The 22475-nt window shown below is 36.9% G+C and overlaps 2 protein-coding genes and 1 long non-coding RNA gene across 9 annotated transcripts in view; 2 read left to right on the forward strand and 1 right to left on the reverse strand.

Moving 5' to 3' along the window:
• The window catches only part of ANKUB1 (ankyrin repeat and ubiquitin domain containing 1), a 22755-nt gene extending 15029 nt beyond the window's left edge, over positions 1 to 7726 (forward strand). For 4 of the 6 annotated variants that reach the window (XM_034439248.2, XM_087872622.1, XM_034439250.2 and 1 more), the window contains exons 3-7: positions 996 to 1139; positions 3145 to 3361; positions 3913 to 4027; positions 4407 to 5336; positions 6720 to 7726. In XM_034439248.2, coding sequence (XP_034295139.2) covers positions 996 to 1139; positions 3145 to 3361; positions 3913 to 4027; positions 4407 to 5336; positions 6720 to 6804 — 1491 coding nt within the window. In that variant the 3' untranslated portion in view covers positions 6805 to 7726. The remainder of the gene's footprint in view (positions 1 to 995; positions 1140 to 3144; positions 3362 to 3912; positions 4028 to 4406; positions 5337 to 6719) is intronic. The other 2 variants (XM_087872621.1, XM_087872624.1) reach the window with 1 other exon arrangement.
• Positions 3914 to 11163, reverse strand: LOC117678294 (uncharacterized). Of its 2 annotated transcripts, none has more exons than XR_004594980.2 (3): positions 11094 to 11163; positions 5063 to 5122; positions 3914 to 4001 (listed from the first exon to the last, which is right to left on the reverse strand). It is a non-coding gene; the product is annotated as an uncharacterized LOC117678294 (long non-coding RNA). The 2 variants fall into 2 exon arrangements; XR_004594979.2 differs by lacking the exon at positions 11094 to 11163 and adding an exon at positions 9980 to 10037.
• On the forward strand, positions 10538 to 21105 carry COMMD2 (COMM domain containing 2). The gene is made up of 5 exons (XM_034439257.3): positions 10538 to 10816; positions 14633 to 14710; positions 16914 to 16996; positions 17370 to 17543; positions 20448 to 21105. Exons 1-5 carry the CDS (start codon positions 10750 to 10752, stop codon positions 20643 to 20645), a joined length of 600 nt encoding a protein of 199 aa, XP_034295148.1. The 5' UTR covers positions 10538 to 10749; the 3' UTR covers positions 20646 to 21105.
• Positions 21106 to 22475: the final 1370 nt, after the last annotated feature.

A 22475-nucleotide genomic window follows, 5' to 3' on the forward strand; every position in this document is an offset into this window, starting at 1 on the left:
GGCATGTAAAGGGAAGATCAAGCACTGGAATAACTGTGCCATAGAGCTGATATAAAAAATCCTGCCTCATCGAGTGATCTTAAGCCAACCTCTTTGGTTTAATGGTAAACTGAGGGGTCCTTGGTGCTCTTTGAGCCTGCTTGTTTTCTTGCAGAAGTTTCATTACCCAAACTAGGCAACTCATCAGTGCTAGTAAGGGGTGCAGTTTGCTGTCAGTTTATATTAATGGTAAACTATTAGAGGCTGTTCTAAGAGGAACAGCAGTATTGAAATAATGTTAAATCTTAACCAAACTTATAACCTCTAGGCACTTCGTAAAACAAGGTTAGGAAACCCTGTAACTGCTGAGCTACAACTCTTAGCATCTCTAAGACATTAGTAATAAAATCTGTGTGTGCTATGCATTATTATTATGTGCCTTTGCTCAAGGTACACGTTCTTCGCTTTCAAGCTTATAAAAAGTAAATCAGTCTCTCACTATGTAGATGCAATATTGACACTTGCCATTGATTCTATGCGAGAGTTGCTTTTCACCTTGCTCTGCTTATATTGTGTTTAATCTCATGGTAGACTGTGATATGTTTATATTAGTTATGGACATAGAAAAGTCACCAAAATGAATCACTGATTTATCTAGCTTAATATTTGCATTAGCTTTCTTCAAATCCTTGCCCTCTGAATACTTTGGACTTTAACTTCTATATGGGATGTTGTCTGAGATAATGGGAATTGAGGTTTAGTGCAATAGAGAGTGACAGATTGAGGGAAACTGGTTCACATTCACTTGATAGTTGTTTTACATCATTCAGAAAAGGGTTCTCCAACTCTGCATTTATATGCCAGGGAAACAGACTAAATAACCCTGTTATTGAGTTCTAATCCTTCCCCCATAATTCCTACAACTATGGTTATTGAATGATAACTTGGATATTTACTTGAACTTTTAATGTTTATGGTTTTTTTATATAAAATATAATCTGTTTTCTTCTATTAAGGATTATTTTCATGTTCCACTATCAGAAGACAAACAAGGCAGGAGATACTTGGAGCTGATATATGCAGGAGCAGTGCTAAAGGACAACTGGGTACTTGCTGATGTAGGCATTACAGTTTCTTCCTCAATTAAATGTGTCATCAAGGTATGATTTTCAAATGAACAATTATATATTTTGTGTGTCTTAGTATGCCATGTATTCTAAAATTTGACTTGTTCATCAGTTCTCCATCAGCATCTGTGGCACATAGAATGATACTATGCCTAATAAGAGTGATTGAGAATGGTGGCTGGATGTGTATATCAGGTTTAATGGAATCTTCAGCAAATAAAACAGTCCTTGGTAGAATCTGATAGACACATACAGTATGGTAGCAGCAGCAAGAGTAAATCCTCTAAGCAAACAAAAGTTACTACTTTGATTTCCAAAAAAATGAACAAACATAGCTCAACCTCACATCCCTTAAGTGCAGCATGACGATATCCACTAACTGTTTTTAGAGCTTTTTAAAACTCTCCTCATTCCACAGTCTTAATCTCATGCCCAGCTGATAGGTTTCAGTTAGAGTCAAGGTTGTATTGTAAGGCAGAAAGCTGCACACCCAAAACACAATCTTCCACAATCTTTCCTCCTTCCCTTCAACCAGTCCTTCAAAACAATGTTTGAATACAATTCTAAACATAGCCCAGTGGGATGGAGGCTGGATTGGAAATAAAACGGGTCCAAGTCAGAGGGTGACAGAGGGGAGAAAATGAGGAAGTATATATCATGACATTACAACACAAATCTCATGATAGTGGGGATTGTGTACTTGTGTACAACATTGAGAAACAAGTACAAAACACAGATTTCAGCTTTTTTTGGCGGTCATTATGACAGCTCATACCAAGTGCTTATGGGAGGGGACTTTCCTAATATGACTTGTGAACTTCTTTCTGCTTCCCCCAATACCTCTCTGTTGCCCCACCAATCTTGAACTATTTTTGGACGTGGTTTTATTGGTCTTATAAAATGAATTACTATCATACTTTTCTGTCTTCTTAAGGAACAGAAGGGTACATACATAATTTTGTGCAAGATAGAACTTTTAATTAATCATGGTTATACCATGACTGTGCAGTGTGAAAATGTGATATGTGACTTATGTGCCATAATTGCACATTATTTTTTAAAATGTAAATAAGGAATTGCTGTGCCATGATGTTAATGCCTTTTCTTCAAAGAGGAAAGAAAATAAGGAATTCTCATTGTTTCTTTGAAGCTAATATATAAACAGGGAAGGAAAAATTAGTTGCAACTAAATTGAGAAACCAGGAATTATTGCTGCTGTCTTGCTTATTTTATCAATTCAGGAGTTAGTTAGCCAAAATTATTGTTCTTGGCATGGCATTACTTGGTATATAGGACATAAAAGCAAGAAAAGCATTAGAGCTGCTGTCTTCTTCTCAGTCTAGTCTTTGCACTCAGCAGGACTTAATTTCTAAATAAGAGGCAAAAAAAATTAGACTGGAAAGGAACTGCATTCATACAAGTTCATTAGTAATTACAGAAGTGCGTAGCCAAGCTTTAGATCCCACATAAGAAACAAACGCTTCCGTTGCTTTAGCTCTTTTGATTGTGGAAAATATTCTATATGATTTCTTTCTGTATATTTTCATTCTGAGAAGCATATTTAGCGATTCTTCTCATTCTGGAGATGGAAATTAAGCCAGAATAAAAAAATATTAAAGTTATCCAAAGACTACCAGAACTGATCTTAGGAGGGTATAATTTTAAACCTAATTCTCAGAGCATATACAGCATTTTTCAAGCCTAGGGCTGCATTTGTAGTCAGGAGAGGGAAAAGACAATCTAATTTATTTTAATTACAGTTAATAACAATTGTTACCTCCTGTAACAAACTGTAAGAAAAACCTTAACTACCTTAGCTATATATGTGAGGGAGATTTCTTGCACATACATTTAAAATTGCCTTTCTCAAACCAATGTCCACCAAATATTGGACATTCTGACTAGGAATTTTAATTTTGTAATTCAACAATTGTAGAAATGTAGTGTTGCAGTTCAACAAATCTGAAGGGAACTAAATTATTGAAGACATGTCATATACATTATGTTTCTTGTTCATTAATGTTGTTTTCTCCACCAGGAAGAAGACAAGCCAATTTTCTATGTATACAACCCGGTCACTCATGAAAAATTGTCCATAATGGGAAGGATTTATCTTCTTTCATCAAAGGTTTCTGAGCTGAAAACTTTAGTGACCTTGAAATGTGGTTTTCCAAGTAGCATTTATTGTCTCAGGACTCCAGAGGGCAGGGAGATGTTTGACTGCAATACGCCGAACAATTATCAGTTAGATATAGGTATAAGACTGTTTGCGTATTATATCTGTTTTTAGTTGATAAGTATAGGACCTTCAAATCTTATCTTGGTGACTCAAAATTGTAATCCAGATTTCTTTATCTGAGACGGTTTATGAATCTCAGTGAATCTAAAGCAAGCTATTTTTGATAGTTTTACTGAGAGAAATGAAATAAGGTTTTCATATTTGGCAGTGCAATTTTACTATCTCTTCAGTCTTTAAATCCTAACATAGTTGACAATTTAAAAATGTTAGAACACAAGCAACTGGTAATAAGGAAATGAAATTTAACATTTTGAAGTACGTTTATGATTAGATAATTTAGCTATTCTTCTGAACTAATGTTGATTCAATTTTACATTGTATCCATAATACTATGTAAATAGCTCCTTTTCTAAATGTAAACTTCACTTTTCCTGCTATTGTTCATGTGATTTTCAGTTTCTCTGTTACTACAGATATTAAAATATAGTACTTCAGAAGAGAGTGAGTTGTACCTTCTAGCCAACAAAGATAGAAACAGAAATAAATGACAATGTTTACTATTAACAGGCACAACTCTTCGTTTGGATGTTTGGAATGGATGGAGAGAATTCTTGACCAGCTGTATCCTAGGAAACAAATCCAAGATCCAATATTATCTGTCAAAGGAAGAACCAATACTCAGGTATGAAGATTCAACACACACTTTTCAAAATCCAGTTTTATTTTAGATTAGAACGTTTGTTCCAAGATGGTCATTAAGTGGCAAGAACTGAAGGATAGAAGAAATAGGCGGGAAGAAAGTGAAAGTTAAAATCAAGAAGGTCAAGCCTTCAAGATAACATCTATTTTGCCTTTGCTGCATTGGTTACAATAGGCTTTCAAGATCATTTCAGAATGCTGGTTGCGTTACTTATAAATCATAGTGCTGGATTATATCAGGGACTACTGTATGTAAATGCATAATGGTTTCTGTAGTGTAATTTTGATTACACTTGTGATTTTGGAAATGCTATACTATTCTTTACATAGCTAATTATTTTTTTGCACACATATTGTTTCAGGTATCAAAAGAGAGTAGCTCTTTACATGGCAGCCTTTTTCGGACACCTTCAAGTTTCAATCTGGCTTTTGAAAAAGGGAGTGAAGCCCACTGAAACAATTGGTGTACATCCTTATCGTGAATGGTGTCAAGAAGATGATAATTCTGACAACATGAAATGTCCTGTTCATGCAGCTGCAGAAGCAGGCCAACTTATGATACTGAAAGCGTTTGTTAATTCCAGTGCCTTATCCCTTGAATGCCAAAATTCTGCAGGGCAAACTCCATTGCAGCTATGTATCCAGCACAGACATAAAGATTGTGTATTGTATTTAGTCACCAAGTTATGGTCAGTGGTTTCTTATCCTACATTCTCTCTGCCCATGAAAATCTATATTAAATTAAAGCTGTGGCTTCTTAAATCTCAAAATAACATCTATCCAGTCAAGAAGTGCAACCCTGCTGCAGTCTTCAAAACACGAGTTGGGGATGTTGTCTTCGTGGATGGTTTCACAAAACCAGAAATGACCTCCAAAGGTTTTTGCTCAGCCATGATCAAACATGCAAACAGCAGAGGTTGCACACTGCCAGATTTAAATAATCGGTTTCAACACGAGCAATCTCGGTACCATTTGACCATATCTGATACGTATCTCAAAGCAAAAAATGTTAGCTTACCTCCAGTGGTAGGTGCACAGAAGAGAGGTAGCAAAGATAGACACTGGCAAAAAAGGAAGCCTAGAAAAAAGAACACACGGCTTAATGAAGAATATATGGACCAAAATATGTGTTTAGCAAGAGTTCCTCTACCTTCTAATTCTCTCCTCAAACCAGCTTACTATTATTCCATACCTAATGTAGAATTCCTGCTAAATCCTTCCCTGGAGTCATTTTCAGAATATTGTGGAAGAACTCCAAGAGAGAATGCAATCTACTGCTTAGCCATAGCCAGGTATGTGTCGGTCTTTATTCAGAAATATATAAGTTGAAAAGCAGCATCAGAAGTTTTCTTCTTCTTCTTATGGAGAACTTGTTTCCATTCCCAGTCTTAAAAGAGGTGCCTCAGTCCCAAAATTGAGCTTGAAAAATTGTGGCAAAAAATAGCGATTTGTTGCCATAATTGACAATGTGATTTCACGGTGCCAGGGGGCATCAACCTGAATGCTGAGAGGCCTGCATGTAGGCTACAGTCTATCCAGCCTTGAGCCTTTTTTGTGTGACAGAAGCATTCAAAACATTTTACAAATGATACAGAATTCACCACATCACCTGTTTGGCCTGGGGCAAAGGTAAATAACTGGGCATCATTAGCATGCTGATGATACCAGAATCTATGTGATGGGTCACCTATCCCAGCAATTTCATGTAGATGTTAAAAAGAAGTGAGGAGGGTTTCATAATTAATCATCACAATTGGCAATCATTATTGTCAATTATAATTATCATGTATTATTGCCAATTATAATTATCATTTGGAGGAGCTGCTGAAAATATAAAGATTCTGATGAATAGATACTGCCATCAAGTGGCAACAGTAAATTCAGGAAACTATAATCGGAGAAGAGTGGGAGTCTAGGTCAAGGCTGAGCAAGTTGATTTTAGCTGATTTGCAGAATCATTAAAAAAACTATTAAATAAAACTAAAGTGTGGATTGTCCTCTCCTGCAAAAATGTTTTTTGATCCACTTCATTAGACAACATCTCTGTCAAGTTTCCAACATTCTCTGTTGGGAGAAGCTTCTGAGAACAGGTTAGGGAATCAAATACAGGATGGATTAGTTTACTGTTCAGTGCAGTATGTCAAATTCAAAAAATACATTAATTTAGCAGACAATTTATTTTTCTTTTTTTCTTTTATGAGACATATATTATATTGAGGAGATGCGATGGCTCAGTAGTTAAAGACACTGAGATTGTTAGCTGGAAAACTGACAGCTCCGGTATGTGATAGGGTGAGCTGTTGCTAATGGCCCCAGCTGCCCACCTAGCAGTTTGAAAGCATGGAAGCGTGAACAGATAAATAGGTACCACTTCGGTGTGAAGGTAACCTTTACCTTTATATACTGTCTATTTATCAAACTATGCAATTACAATAGCCAACTATCATTTGAACACAAGCATAAATAACATCACAGAGTGGACTTCTCCCAGGTATTTGTCTTTATTTTCAGGGTATGTGTTCTATTAATAATGCATACTAGGAGTCCAGATTCAACATTATCAATTTATAAATGATGGAACAGTTGGGGTTTACTTGCTTTTGCATGTATATATAATTAATTGATACCTTATATGTGGCTGCAAAGGTAACAAATGTCTATATCTTTTATTGCAGTGAATTTAAAGAGAAACCTTGGCTGCAACAATTGGACATTGCAAGAACCCTAGCTAGAAAAAGTATATGTAAACCTACATACTAACTAGACTCAGATAAAATAGACTATATAATAAATAGTCTAACCAAAAAGATTTACCGAAACAATGCATCTTGGCAAGCAAAGTTGCATTGGACTATCTTCATACATATTCTGAGAATCCTGGAATCTTCCCCTCTGTGGGAATCCAATAGCATCCTTCAAATGCTATTGAAGTGCCATTCACATTCCAAAAGGATTAAGAGTAACAATTGGTTTATATAAATATGAAACACTAACACATATTTTTTGAACATTTTGGAGGACTCCTATTGGGGATTCTTTAAACAGAAACATTGTAGACAATCAGCAGACTAATTTTTCTGAAGCTCAGGAATGGGACTGAAATGGAATGGATTGGAGACCTTGAAAAAGATTGTGGTGGACAAAGAAGTTGGTATTCAGAAGAATCCTCTTAATACTAAAAATGATCTTAGCTTACATATTATGTGGATGAAAATATTTTGCATGTAAAAAGGTGCTATCATTGGAGGAGTGGACTCTCGTCCTAATTTGAAAACAAGGCTGATTGACAAGTCAATTTTACTATAATGCCATCCCCAAATTAGTCAGATATAATTGATCCTACTTTATAAAACATTTTTGATGCTTTTGAAATGTATTTCTGCTACTTCTTAGAATTCATATGTTCCTATTTATTAAATCATTATTGACATGTCTTAATTTAATTATCTTTTTGTACTAATTTATTGAATTGAATCTACTTGGAGAGCAATAAGGTATAGCAGTTATAGGGGTGAGGCGAGATATGCTGGAACATTATTGCCACAAAGACTGCTATTTCTATGACCTCTTACAGCAAGAGAGAAAGGAAAATCTAATAAATGACGGCTGGAGGTTCACTTATTCAGTTTCCAAGATTTTGTACCCTATCCCTTTTTTGCTGCCATTAAACCTAATGAATGAAGTTCTGCAGTATGTGAATTGCTTCCATGGTCATGCATTGTTATTTAAGGGTTTAATATAACTTGAATATGCTATAATTGGAAGAATGCAGATCTGGCTAAACAATCATAACCGAGGTATATATGTCAATTTCTCTGTATCGTTTGAAAAATTCTACACTGCACTGCTATTCTGTTACTTTATCAAAGTGTTTAGGTGGTTATTAGCTACCCACTGGTGTATAATAAGTGAACAGCTGTATAGAAAGGGAGGGAGGGAGGAAGGAAGGAAGTTCAAATGCAGGAGTATAGAATTAGGACCATTCTGAACAGCATGCAATAAACAATCTAAAAATAGGTTACAGTGCGATGCCACTGCAAAGGGACAAGAATCCTCCTGGCACTATATCAATGGGAATATACTGTCATGATCAAGATAACTCACTGTCCTCTTTACAAATAGTCCTCAACTTATGACTATTTGTTTAACAACCATTTGAAGTTACAATAGTGCTGAAAAAAGTGGTTGCCAGTCCTCATACGTACGACATAACAACATCCCCACAATCTTGTAATCAAAATTTTGTCACTTGGCAAGTGGCATGTATTTACAATGATTACAGCATCCCAAGGCCATGCGTGATTACTACCGGTGACCTTTTAATAGGTTTCTGACAAGCAAAGTCAATGGGGGGCGGGGGAGCCTGATTTGTTTAGCAACCATGTGATTTGTTTAAGGACTGTGGTGATTAGCTTAACAATAGCAGCAAAAAAGGTCTAAAATCAAAGGTGAGTCACTTAACAACTGCATCACTTAGTGATGGAAGTTCCGGTCCCAATTGTGATTATAAGTCAAGGACTACTTGTATTTTGCATTGGTTAGACAACACCTGGAGTTTTGTATTACGTTCTAGGCTGATTCTGGGAAAAACATTGACAATCAAATCCAAAGAAAAATAACTAAATAATGGAGAGAACAGTTGTATATACTGAGTATTTAAAGCTGGAGAACACTGCAAGAAAACACTATATCCATTTTTAGATAATAAAGATGACAAAATAATTTTTCAGTTCTGGATGACAGGATAATAAACAATGCATTTAAATCACAAGGAAGTACAGTTAACCATCCTGAAAACATTCCTAATAGTAAAAGCAAGTCAACTGTGGAGCAAATTGCTTTTCATGCTATGCACAGGTAGTCCACAATTTAAAATAGTTCATTTAGTGACCATTCGAAGTTATAACGGCACTGAAAAAAGTGACTTATGACTATTTTTCACACAACGGCTACAATATCCCCATGGTCAGATGATCAAAATTCAGACACTTGGCAACTGACTCATATTTATGACAGTTGCAGTGTCCAAGGGTGACATGATCATCCTTTACAATCTTCTGACAAGCAAAGTCAATGAGGAAGCCAGATTTATTTAACAACTGTGTTACTAACTTAACTGCAGTGATTCATTTAACACGATGGAAAGAAAGGTTGTGAGCTGTAGTGGCGCAGTGGTTAGAATGCAGTGTTGCAGGCACACTGCATTCTCACTGCCAGGAGTTTGATTCTGACTGGCTCAAGGTTGACTCAGCCTTCCATCCTTCTGAGGTTTGTAAAATGAGGACCTAGATTATTGGAGGCAATATGCTGGCTCTAAACTGCTTAGAGAGGGTTGTAAAGCACAATGAAGTGATATACAAGTCTAAAAGCTTATTGCTATTCCTATTGTAAAATGGGGCAAAAATTAACAACTGTCTTGCTTAGTAACAAATTTTGCACTCAATTGTGGTCATAAGTCAAGGATTACTTGTATTGCCTTCTTTGGAGGTATTTAGACTTGGTGATCATTGGTAGAGATGTTGTACAGTGGTCACAAATTTCAGCAGTGGGTAGGGAAGTGGATTAGATTATTTCTTTTTAAAAGCAGGTATTTATTACTAATATAATTTCAAAAATGTATAGAAATACAAATGCTTTTAAAATATAGAAAATATGGGGGGAAAGGGATAGGAAAAATAATAAAACGCAGGTGGATAATTAACAAGGATGTAGTATTAGTTTTGCACATTTGAGCCAGTAAATCAGAAGTGTAACTAAAATCTGGTTTTATCTAAAGCAAGCTCACGTTGCTCTAAATTTCTTTTATCTTAAATGTGTTTTGCTTTGTTTGCTTTGTCTGACATTGCTAACTCCAGAAGGACATCACATGATGGATTTGTATGCAATACTTTTAAGGAGCCTGACCAAGAACATGTCTTCAATAATTGTTACATACCGTACTTTGTTCTCCCTCCTGCCTTTTTTTGGAGGAGACAAGCATACCTTGTATATCTTTGCAGGTGGCTAGATTTCAACACAAAATACGACAAGTTTATTCTTTAATTGACAGAACCCTGTCATAAGCTCTGGAAAATATGATTCATATTTTCATGATCTATCATGATAGCTCTGAGTGGCTATGAACCCAGCTAATTGTGGGGTGTTCAATAAATCTTATTTAGTGCTAAAAGATTTTAATTCAGGTCACTTTACCCGCCCGCCAAAAAACGCTGCCCTTCACATTTTCAAAAGAGGACTCTCTTAAGTGAACCTGTTAGCAATAATTTCTGTATAGTTAATGCTCAGTGGTGGGATTCAAATAATTTAACAACCGGTTCTCTGCCCTAATGATTTCTTCTAACAACCAAATTTATGCTTCATATTAAATCTGCATTAAAATATTTTAAACGTGGTTTTAGATTCACGATACAGAAGAAGACAGCGAGGGGGAAACTTTTGCCAGCAGGCGGCGGCAACAGCACCAGCAGCAACGCCTCGACTTTGCTTTAAAGTCAAGACAGATCCTGCATAAGGGCTGACGCCATAGAAACAGAGTGGAAGCGCGTTCGTCTTCAGCGAGTCCGAGTGGGAACCCTTGATGAGGGAAGCTGCTTCTCGGCGGAGCGCTATCTCGGTGACACCAGCCGGGAGGGAAATTTTGCCCGGCGGGTAGCGAAGCCGGGAAGGGCTGCTTGTGTCGGTGAAGGGCGCTAAGGCGAGGAGAAGATGCTGCTGGTGCTGTCGGAAGAGCACAAAGAACACCTGGGCTTCCTTCCCCAAGTAGAGAGCTCAGGTAGGAGCACTTCGAGGGGCTTGCAAGGCTGCCTGCCGCTCGCTTTACTTAATGGCTTCGCCCACTCTGGACCTGCGTGGCTCCGGGAAACGCTGGTCCTTCCTCTCGCCCCCCCCCCCCATCTACCGCGGGGGTAGATGGAAAAGCGCGTGATGGGATGCGCGGAACTCATCCTGATACGTTGAGGCCCACAGAAGCCGTTGCCTGCTTACTTGGGAATGTTCAGTGGGGAGTATCGGAATATTTAGGGCTGCGACCCTCAGAGCGCCCTGGATACCTTTGCTCAGCTGAAAACACCCGTTGGATATGCATAGAGCAGAGGTCTTCAAACTTGGCAGCTTTAAGACTTGTGGACTTCAACTCCCAGAATTCTCCAGCCAGCATAGCTGGCTGGAGAATTCTGGGAGTTGAAGTCCACAAGTCTTAAAGCTGCCAAGCTTGAAGACCTCTTGCCTTAGAATATGCTTCCAGGGAAGTGTGGCTACCCTCACAGTTTAAATCAGCATTGCCAGTAAAGATGCTTGTAGCAAATAATTGTCCCGCCCCTGCTTTTGTAGTACAATTATTTATTGCAAGTAAGCATAACAATTCTAATACCGTTGTTTTATTGATGCCTAGGGATATGGCCTTCTGTTAAGCCTCTTCCATAATGTGTTCACTTTATTTGCTATGAAGACTTACGATTCATTTTGACTTTAAGCTTCAAGAAATAATAGAAACCTATGCTATAATTAGGGATGCGGGGGCTAAGACGCTGAGCTTGTCGATCAAAAGGTCGGCAGTTCAGCGGTTCGAATCCCTAGCGCCGCGTAATGGGGTGAGCTCCCGTTACTTGTCCCAGCTTCTGGCAACCTAGCAGTTCGAAAGCATGTAAAAAATGCAAGTAGAAAAATAGGGACCACCTTTGGTGGGAAGGTAACAGCGTTCGGTGCGCCTTTGGCGTTTACTCATGCTGGGCACATGACCACAAAGACGTCTTCGGACAGCACTGACTCTTCGGCTTTGAAACGGAGATGAGCACCGCCCCCTAGAACGACTAGCACATATGTGCGAGGGGAACCTTTACCTTTACCTTTACCTTACTCTATAATTTGACCTATGTTAATTCTGCAGTTTTAATATGAAGGCTTTTCTAAGACAGCTTTAGAACCTCTTGCTTAGCTTTCAAGGCCAAAAAGATAATACACAGTGTCTGGAGTACTTTGTTCTGTATCTTCAAGATCAAAGTATATTAAAGTTTTATGTAAATATTTTTAAATGAAGAGCACAGACTATAAATCTAAATAATGATTCCTATGAACTTTACTCATATATCTTAGTATTTTTGTTAAATGTAAATGTTTGCAAATATTCTAAGAGAAAAAAATGTGAAATTTGCAGTTGGTCAAAAATTATGTTGGAAATGACTTTGCCTTTGTTATTTTATTTTGTATTTTACTTTTTTGCAATGAAAATATTTTTACAGTGAAACAAATTATTTAATTTTTCTTCTTCACATAATTGATTAAGATGTGGTTTGATTAGCAATGAAATGAAACATAATTAACTGGTTTCATGTAACAAATTAAGCAATAATCTATAGTTTACAAACTAGTAACTGAGCTTGCATACCAGTGGTGGTTATATAATGTGATCAACCAGCTTTTGTTTTTAGGTTCATACAATACATTGAAGAATGGAATAGCTAAGTGGCCTGGATTTGTGTAACATGCAGGTGGCTAGTTAACAAAGTTAACTAATCAATCTTAGCAAGTTTGTGACTGCTTCTGCGTTGTGTGCACATAGCCAAGTCTGCCAACTTGCACAATCACTTAGCATAACCTAATCATTATCTCAGATTAAATAAATTGATCTAATCCTCATATTGCAGATTATTAATGTAGCTAGCTTGCAATTACAAATGTTCTAGCAGAGGCAGTTCCTGTGCCTGCAGTTAACTCAATGTTATTAATTCAGTAAATTGAACCAAATTAACTGTATAACCTGAGTTCAGATTGCATTCTGTGTGATAGCAATAGCACTTAGACTTATATACCGCTTTACAGTGCTTTATAAGCGGTTTAAATAGAGTCAGCATATTCAGATGGATAGAAGGCTGAGTCAACTTTGAGCCTGGTGAGATTTGAACTGCCAAATTGCAGGCAGCCAGCAGAAGTAGCCTGCTGTACTGCACTCTAACCACTGTGCCACCACATCTCATGTGATGTTTGGGTCATTTTGTGATTTCTTGTGAATACATCTTAATTTTTGAGGTAGGGACTTTCCTGGTCACATTAGAGTTTAAGTAGACAGTAATATTAGGAAACACATTGTGGCTGCCAACCCCGAAGCACTTCAGAAACTGCCAAAGCTTCCTCACTCAGGTTCAGTTCATATGCAGTTTGATATGCAACATTGATAGCGTTAACTCTATACCCAATTGTAGAAACTTGTATAAGTGGAATCATATACAGATTAATATTACCTATACCAACTGATTAAGTATTTAACAATTTGATTTATGTCCACATGTAATTTATGTTCTCATTAGTGGACTAGGTAAAACATACAGAAGTGCTTTATAAAATGCAGGGATGTACATACAGCATTTATTTTTGAACTGCTAAAGCAGCTGTGTATTTTCACCCCAGAAAAATAATTCATATAGAGATAGCCAAGATCAGTATTTAAAGCAGCAATACAAGCATTGCAAACCATATGACTACTTTAATGTTCCCCAAAGGAGTTGGAAAGCTTCATTTTAAAATATGCTTTGCAAAACCCTATTTGCTATTACTTTCATTCATGCTTGAATTAACCACCCTTCCTAGATTATAACCGCAGTGATAGATCAACTATTCTTTTGGGATGATTGGAATCAATAACAGACTTGTTGCACCTACGTAACATTTGAGCAAACCAAAACTATTTTTTCTTGTTACTTTGCTTATTTTTATCTTTTTGGGGTTTGGGGAAGCGAAAGAATTAAAATACTGCATAAATGATGATATAATACTTTTATTATAAAGTATGGTATATTAATACTTTTAAGAGGAATAAGAGATCCTAGATCATATGGCAAGGAAAACAAACCACAGACCTAAAGGTAAATTGGCTAGTTATGCCTGCTGACATGCAATCGTGGCAGTATTCTGGCTTATCATTTCAAGGAAACATGGTCATTTTGTGATCCAAATAGTGTGATAATCTTTTTATCGTATGACAAATATCATTTATCATATGACAAATATTTCTAACATAATTTTCTGAGGAATTCTGGTTTTCTCAGTTTTAGGCACTCTGCTCTATTGCTGCTATGTGGCTGTTGCTCCTAGTTAAATATGAAAATTGGCTTAATGTTATGAACCCGAGCCCTGTCTTGTTCCTTAATAACATCATCAGAAATCACGGATTCTTTTTAGATTATGGTTATTGAGAGAAGGGCAAGACACACATACTGAACAAACCACAGATGGTACCATTCAGGTTTATTTAGCTGACAGAATGGACTATACATAAATGTTTGAGTATTGTGCATTAGTCTAATATTTATTCCCAAGCCAGAATTTTTTAGACTCTAGTTCACTGTTACATGGAAAATTTATAAGTGAAAAATAACGATTGAAATTTTACTCTGGCAGGCCATAATGTTTTGCTACTTTCTTTTATTTGTCCATTTCTGCCTACATTCATTACTCTCTAAATTTCCCTTTGTAAATTCAGAAGCAGATTCATAATTTGCCATTGATAGAGATATGTTGTATTCAAATGGATTACTTTTAAAGGAGGCTCTTCTATGTCCCAGCCATAATTCCATTATGGTGTTTCTTTTTTCAGTTGTCAATGAATTTGGTCGTATTGCTATTGAGTTCTTAAGAAAAGGCACAAATCCTAAAGTCTACGAAGGAGCAGCAAGTAAGTATGTTTCTGGCTATAAAAGCAACAGACAAAAATAAATGACACATCTATTATCAATCTATTGATGAGAAATAATGCTGTTAACCCAATAAACAATTAATGTGAACTAGGGATAAGATTTGTATCTTGGTCCAAACTACACTGCTCAAAAAATTAAAGGGAACACAAGCAGAAGACATCCGAGATCTGAATGAATGAAATAACCTTATTCAATACTTTGTTCTTTACATACAGTAGTTTATACACTGCTCAAACAACTAAAGGGAACACAAAACTACTGTATGTAACGAACGAAGTATTTAATAAGGCTATTTCATTCATTCAGATCTCGGATGTCTTCTGCTTGTGTTCCCTTTAATTTTTTGAGCAGTGTAGTTTAGGATCATGGATTACAAAAAATTGTAAACTAACTCAGCAGGATGATTGGCATACAAAACTATGTTGAGGAAGTTAAATACAACTTCTTTGTATAGTATGCTAAAGGCCACATCCAAAAGAAATGGGGTGACTATTTTTTCCTTTGATTAATTTTAAAGCTTTTATTAATTTATTGTTAAGGTTAGGATTTATTTAATGTTTAAATTTTATTCGGGAGGGAGTAATAACATAATTTTTCTTACCATAAACCATAGCTGATTCTCTTCATCTATGGGGACTTGATTCATTGTTAACTTCCCCTATTGATAAAGAGAAGACACTACAACCTTTTTTTAAGTTCAAATGAAGTGAAAGTGAAGAAGGGAAATCAGAATAAATCCTTTTTGTTTTTTACAGGGAAACAAGATTTGTTTCAATTTAGTTTTAGAGTATGGAGAGTGTTTTTAAGGGATACTTTTTCTCCTTTAAAATTCCTAAAATTGAAAAATGGGGGAAACTTTTAGCTTTCCCATCCACTATCAAACCAATAAGTCTTGAATTCAGATATCGATGCCTGTGTTAAGCATAGAAGAAAAACCAGTAAGGCATTGAAGGAGAACTACAAAGGCATTGAAGTAAAATTACAAAGATCATTCTCAGTGAGAAAAGGCCTGATTTCAATCTTGCAACTGAGAACTCTGAAAGTACACATGTGCAAATGTTTTAATCCTTTTTTAAAAAAAAATCCAGAATTTTATTGAACATGACAAAGGAGGGTAGAATAGTTAATTTACATATTACGTGCAGAGGAAGGATTTTCTCTCTAATAACCTGTTCAATTTTCTGTTTAGTTCAGAGAAAAGATGAGGCATTTTATACCTCTTTGATCAGCCTGTTTAGTTGTATTTCTGTAATTCCTGGTTGCTAAATCAGTGCTTAAATATGAATCTGGCTTGATTAGCCAGATTGGAAATTAGAAATTATCAAAATAAACTGTTAAGCAACTTTCTAATGTGCTGAAAATCCGAAGAAATTTAGAAACCAAAAAATAAATATTAATGCATACTTACATTCTGAATAAATATGTTCATATATTTTTATTTATATAGTTTATTACTCTGGGTCCAGATATGATGGAATAAAGCTTGCTTACAAATGTAAAGCAACAAGGAAATTCTGAAATCACAACTGTAAATAATGAAAGGTGTATTTCTGATAAATGTGTTCAAATTCTTTTTCCACTTCCTTAAAAAGCAGAAACCATGTTCAAATATTTTTTTCAGCTATTGTTAAATCACTGCATTTGTATTGAGATTTCATTAGAATTGGTGCAGCAGTTTCAGAATTGGATTTAAGTTAGGAATGTATACTCTGAAAAAAAGGGGGTACAATCTGAACATGATATGTCATGTTATAGAGATGTTACATATGGTAAACAAGCATGTTTTCCATAGGCTTGGAATATTTGACATAAAGCATATAGGCATGTTATTCGCAGTTTGCGTTCTAAGCAGTAAAGGCCTGCCTTTCTGATGTACTTACTCATTTTATTTTCTGATAATTCATGAAAAATGGAAAAGTTAGCTTTAGAAGAGCTCTGATCTCTAGTCGACGTTCATAGGAATTTCAGTTGATATTGCAAACCGAAGATCTTTTCCTGCCTCTCTTTTCAATCATTGTTAATCATTTACATGAATAATTCAAGAGAGCTTGCTTTTAATAAATATATTTACATTTTCAACCTAAATTATGTTTTCTAGCTATATATTATGATTTATTTTTATGATGTTTCCTTTATTGGCCATTTATATGTTGTATTTCTGTGGACTTTTTCATTTTTTAGGAAAACTTAATGTTAGTAGTGAGACAATTCAGCATGGAGTAGAAGGATTAACATACCTTCTCACTGAGAGCTCAAAACTCATGGTAAGTGGTTACACAATGTATTCTATTTAGAGAAATAAGCATATACTTCAGATTGTTTTGTGGGGGAGAATTAAGAATGTGTCACTCCTACAAAGGTGTGGTGTTTCAGATGAAAGTTTAAACATTCCTCTGGTTTTGGTGCATTTACTATTTAGCTATTAACTTCTTCCACCTATTCAGGTTTCATTGACTTTAAGAGCACTTATTGATGATTACCTGCATAGTTTAAAATTTTTCAATGCTCATTTCTACTGACCAATCATATTTCATAGTGGGAAATGTAATCTTTGGAACAAGAAATACATTTGGAGCAAGGAAAAATGTAATAAAAGCAACTGAAAATTTAAATGTTCTGCATTTTACTACTTTTTAGATATCTGAAATAGATTTTCAAGACTCAATACTTGTATTACGATTTCCTGAAGAACTGAATGCCTTATTACTTCAGCTCTATCTTGACAACAGAAAGGAGATCAGGAATATTTTGAGTGAACTAACACCAAAGTTTCCCAGTTATCATAATCTGGAGTGGAGACTAGATGTGCAGGTAAGATTACAAGCATGAATTCACTGATTCATATCAGCTTCAGTATGAACCAAATTTGTTTATTGATTTCAAATTAGCAAATATTCATTTTTTCCAGAAGATAGAGGTAGCAGCATTATGAAATCATGTGTTTTGTCATATAATTATTCACAGAAGGATACAATAAAGTGAACTGTATAAGTTATCCATTTATTCATTAGGATAATGCAGTTGCACCTTTAATCTATTCATATTAAGAAAATACTTCTATAAATTTCCATCATTCCCAGCTTACTAGTGCAATAGTATATCCTGCTGTAGGCAAATTATTGAAATTTTATTCAAATTGCCTCTTAGTTTGCAATAGAAAATTTGGAATAAACGTTGGCCATTTTAAATGGTAATGTAATAAATTATTTAAAGCAGCTTCATGAAAGTTTAAAGAAAATTAAAGGTTCCAGTGAGAATAATAAAAAGTTATGTACACAGTCTAGTCAAATAAAAATCAGCCACTAAACTGTTTAGCAGCCCATTCTTGAAATTAGAACTAGGGTAACATATTTACAACATTGTAACATAACACATACCATAAAAGTGTGCAGGTGTGTTTTGGGAAGGAGGGATTATCCAATTGACAGGCCCCATTGAAGTCTTTCCTACAAAGGTAGTATAAGAGCTTCACATGGGAGCCAGTTTGGTGTTGTGGTTAAGGCACCAGACCAGGAACCACGACGCTGTGAATTCTAGTCCCACCTTAAACATAAAAGCCAGCTGGATTACTTTGAGCCAGTCTTTCTCTCTCAGCCCATTATGTCAGGGCTGGCTTTTAGGAGACAACCTAGTTGTTGAATTCCTATCATAATCAATAAATCAACACTTGATTGATCTGAAAAAAAAGTATTGTAGAACCTGAACATGCATGAAGAGCACTAGGCTTGAAAGCGCACGCACACACACACACACACACACACACACACTTTTTTTTTTTTATTTGATTTATATGCCACCCTTCTCCGGAGACTCAGGGCGGCTTACAATGCGCTGAGCAATAGCCTTCATTCTTTTGTATATTTATACAAAGTCAGCTTATTGCCCCCACAACTGGGTCCTCAATTTACCTACCTTAGAAAGGATGGAAGGCTGAGTCAACCTTGAGCCTTGGTTAGATTCAAACCTGCAGTAATTGCAGGCATCTGGTCTTAATAACCAACTTAATAACAGGGTGCCTTAGACCACTGTGCTACCAAGGCTCTTCAATTGAAACAAAGTATGTAATTCAAATTCAATGGATGTTTGGATTTAATAAGCATTCCCTCCACCCAAATGGAGGGAATGCCCAAATAATTGACTTTTTAATATAACCCAAATTGGATTATTTTATAAAATAATTCAGTTGCCTTTTTATTAAATGTCAAAAGTGTGTTAGATTCCAGAAAAAGGAATCACAGTATATTCTGGTTGCCTTAGTTATCTATGAGGTTTTAAAGCAACTAAATAACTGCGGAGAATGGGCTGTAGTCCCTGATTTACAATCACAAGTGAGCCCAAAATTTCTGTTGCTAAGCAAGACAGTTAAGTGAGTTTTGCCCCATTTTATGATGTTTCTTGCCGCAGTTAAGTGAATCATGGCACTTGTTAACTTAGTAGCATGGTTGTTAAGGGAATCTGGCTTCTCTGTTGACTTTGTCTGTCAGGAAAAAGGTGATCACATGATCCTTGAAATACATGTCAGTTACCAAGCATTCAAATTATGGTCACATGTCCACAGGGTTTCTGCAATGGTCAAAAGTGTGAAAACTGTTATTAGTCAGTTTTTTTCAGTACTGTTAGAACCTTAAACAGTCACTAACCAATTGATTGTAACTCAAGGACTATAGAGGTAGTCCTCAACTTACAACCATTTGTTTAGCAACTGTTCACAATTAACATGGCTTTGAAAAACCTGATTTATAGCCAGTCTTCGCATTATGACCATTGCAGCATCACTACAGTTATGTAATCAACATTTGGGGGCTTGGCAATCAATCAGCATGTGTTTATGACAGTTGCAGCATCCCAGGAGCGTGTGATTGCCATTTGTGATCTTCCCAGCTGGCTTCTGACAAGCTAGATCTGTGATGGCGAGCCTATGGCACGCGTGCCGAAGTGGCATGCAGAGCCATCTCTCCGGGCACACAAGCCATCGCCCGTTGCTCTTTTGGGTTCTGGGGTGCCGGCCAGCATATGGGAGCGCTGGAAACTGATAGAGCAGCCGCCCAGTGCACATCTGCCCACTGGGAAGATGACCTTCCAGTTTCCAGTACACGCATGCATACTGGACAGCTGATCTTTGCACATGCATGCACGCCAGAAACTGGACGATCAGGTGGCCGATATGCATGCATGTGCTGGAAACCAGAAGATCATGTTTCCTGGATCTTTTGGTTTCTGGTGCGCACACGCTCCTGTTTCAGCACTCAGTGGCAAAAAGTTTCGCCAACACTGAGCTAGATCAATGTGGGAAGCTGGATTATTTTAACAAATATGGCAATAGAGAATCTAAAATCAGGTGTGACTCACTTAACTGCCTTGCTTAGCAATTAAAATTCTGTTTCCAATTGTCCTAAGTCAGGACTACCTGTAGTAAGGCAATGGAAAAAAACATAGTCTACAGATGTGCAAAAACCCTACTTTACATCTGCCTTCTTGCGCGTACAATATTGTACACAAATGAATGCCCAAACTAATATTTAGTTCTGGTTGAAATTTTCAAACTGCAGTGAATGAGTATCAGTAAAACTGGAATATTCAGTAATAATGAAGAAACTAGTATGCACTGTAACAAACTTACATTTTTGTAACCATTTGCTTTATGACTGCTATGAATATGGCTGCTCTTAATTCATCCTTATATTTATCATTTTTTCCATCTCACAATTTAAATAGCTTGCCAGCAGAAGTCTGAGACAACAAATTAAGCCAGCTGTAACTTTGAAGCTACACCTTAATGAGAATGAAAATCAAACGACAAAAATACTACAAACTGATCCTGCCACATTGCTCCATCTAATTCAACAAATGGAGCAAGCATTGGGGGAAATGAAAACAAATCATTGCAGACGAATAGTGCGCAACATCAAATAGTGTTTTCATTACAGTAAATCTGCATAATTATAGGAAGCAGTGCATCTGGACCAGTCAGAGCAGTATTCCAAGAACATAAAACAATGTTTACTGGTTGAAGTTGATTGGGTACTATGTTGATAATGTTGCCGGATGCAAGTTAGAATAACTGTCAGAAACTTTAATCATGCATAAATAGTTCATTATGTGAGCTTTTTCTGTTCTATGTATAAATACAATGATTTTTGACCAATTTTTTCTTTTTCCAATCTTTAAGAATAAAACACATATATTAACATTTTATATATTTTTGGACTTCAGACTTGTTTCTTACAGTTACTGTATTATTCTTCAGCAAATTACTGGTTAAGGAAATAGAACATTTTGTCATGCTGTAACTGTCAACTGATATTGTGTAAAAAGCAATATTACAATCATCTATTCTAAAAATTACTTCATTAAAACAAGAATGTTCACACAAGTTACTTTTGTTTGTATATTCACATGTGCATCCAGATGCTTTCAGAGTTTACAGAAGAGAAAGTATAAATCAGAGCAAATAATGAATCCTTTAAAACAATTGTTGTCATGAATGTATACATTATTTTAGTGGAAGTTGTCACTAGTTTGTGTTTATTTTAAATATTTGGTATGGAGAAGTTCCAGGTACCCAAAGTCTCTGTCTTGTCCAGATACAAGAGAAAAGTTAATCAAGGGGCATTGGGCTGAGAACTTGGCAACTACTGGACAGGCTTGTGTTAAACAAATTAATAGTCTGATTTGGGTATTGAATATGATGGCTGATTTTAGGGTTTAAGATGGGAGAAAACATTTCTGTCCTTTTCTAAGAACATACAAGGCTTATTCCTCATGCAATATGTCCAGTCTGTTTCCCAAGCTGGTCACTGCCTTTCCAGGTTATAATCTTCATCTTTCAGGGGGGATGATGGAGGCAGGTCTTGAGAATATTATCTGGGAAGAGTTTGATCCTGTGACTCCCAAAGATGTGGACAGGATACTGGGCAAACTGAGCGCGGCCACATGTTTATTGGACCCGTGTCCCTCCTGGTTAGTGCTAGCCTCTCGGGAGGTTACACGAGGCTGGCTCCAGGGGATTATTAATGTTTCCTTGAGTGAGGGTGTCTTTCCCCGCCGACTTGAAAGAGGTGGTGGTGAGGCCTGTCCTCAAGAAGCCTTCCCTGGACCTGGCAGTGTTGGCTAATTATCGTCCAGTCTCCAACCTTCACTTTGTTGTGAAGGTTGTTGAGAGTGTGGTAGCGTGACAGCTTCCTCAGTACCTGGATGAATCGGCTTATCTAGATCCGTTCCAGTCAGGCTTCAGGCCTGGGTACAGCATGGAAACTGCATTGGTCGCATTGGTTGATGATCTCTGGAGGGCTCGGGACAGGGGTTGCTCCTCTGTCCTGGTCCTATTAGACCTCTCAGTGGCTTTTGATACCATCGACCATGGTATCATACTGCACCGGTTGGAAGAGTTAGCGGTAGGGGGCACCGTGCTGCAGTGGTTCTCCTCCTTTCTCTGACCGGTCACAGTCTGTGTTGGCAGGGGGGCAGAGGTCGACCCCGAGGCCCCTTGTATGTGGGGTGCCACAGGGGTTGGTCCTCTAGCCCCTTCTGTTCAAGATTTATGTGAAGCCACTGGGTGAGATCATCCGTGGTTTTGGGGTGAAGTATCATCAGTACGCTGATGACACTCAGCTGTACATCTCCACCCCGGATCACCCCAATGATGCCCTTGAAGTGATGTCCCGGTGCCTGGAAGCTGTACGGATCTGGATGGGGAGAAACAGACTCAGGCTCAACCCATCCAAGACCGAGTGGCTGTGGTTT

This window comes from Pantherophis guttatus, chromosome 6, assembly GCF_059756535.1.
Source record: "Pantherophis guttatus breed Tessera chromosome 6, ASM5975653v1, whole genome shotgun sequence".
NCBI classification, from domain to species: Eukaryota; Metazoa; Chordata; class Lepidosauria; order Squamata; family Colubridae; genus Pantherophis; species Pantherophis guttatus.

Excerpts from the sequence above, each read along its gene's own strand:
- COMMD2 (XM_034439257.3), top strand. The coding sequence starts at position 10,750 with ATGCTGCTGGTGCTGTCGGAAGAGCACAAAGAACACCTGGGCTTCCTT. Across the intron at positions 10,817-14,632 it reads TCCCCAAGTAGAGAGCTCAG|TTGTCAATGAATTTGGTCGT; the intron begins GTAGGAGCACTT and ends TTCTTTTTTCAG. Across the intron at positions 16,997-17,369 it reads CTGAGAGCTCAAAACTCATG|ATATCTGAAATAGATTTTCA; the intron begins GTAAGTGGTTAC and ends ACTACTTTTTAG.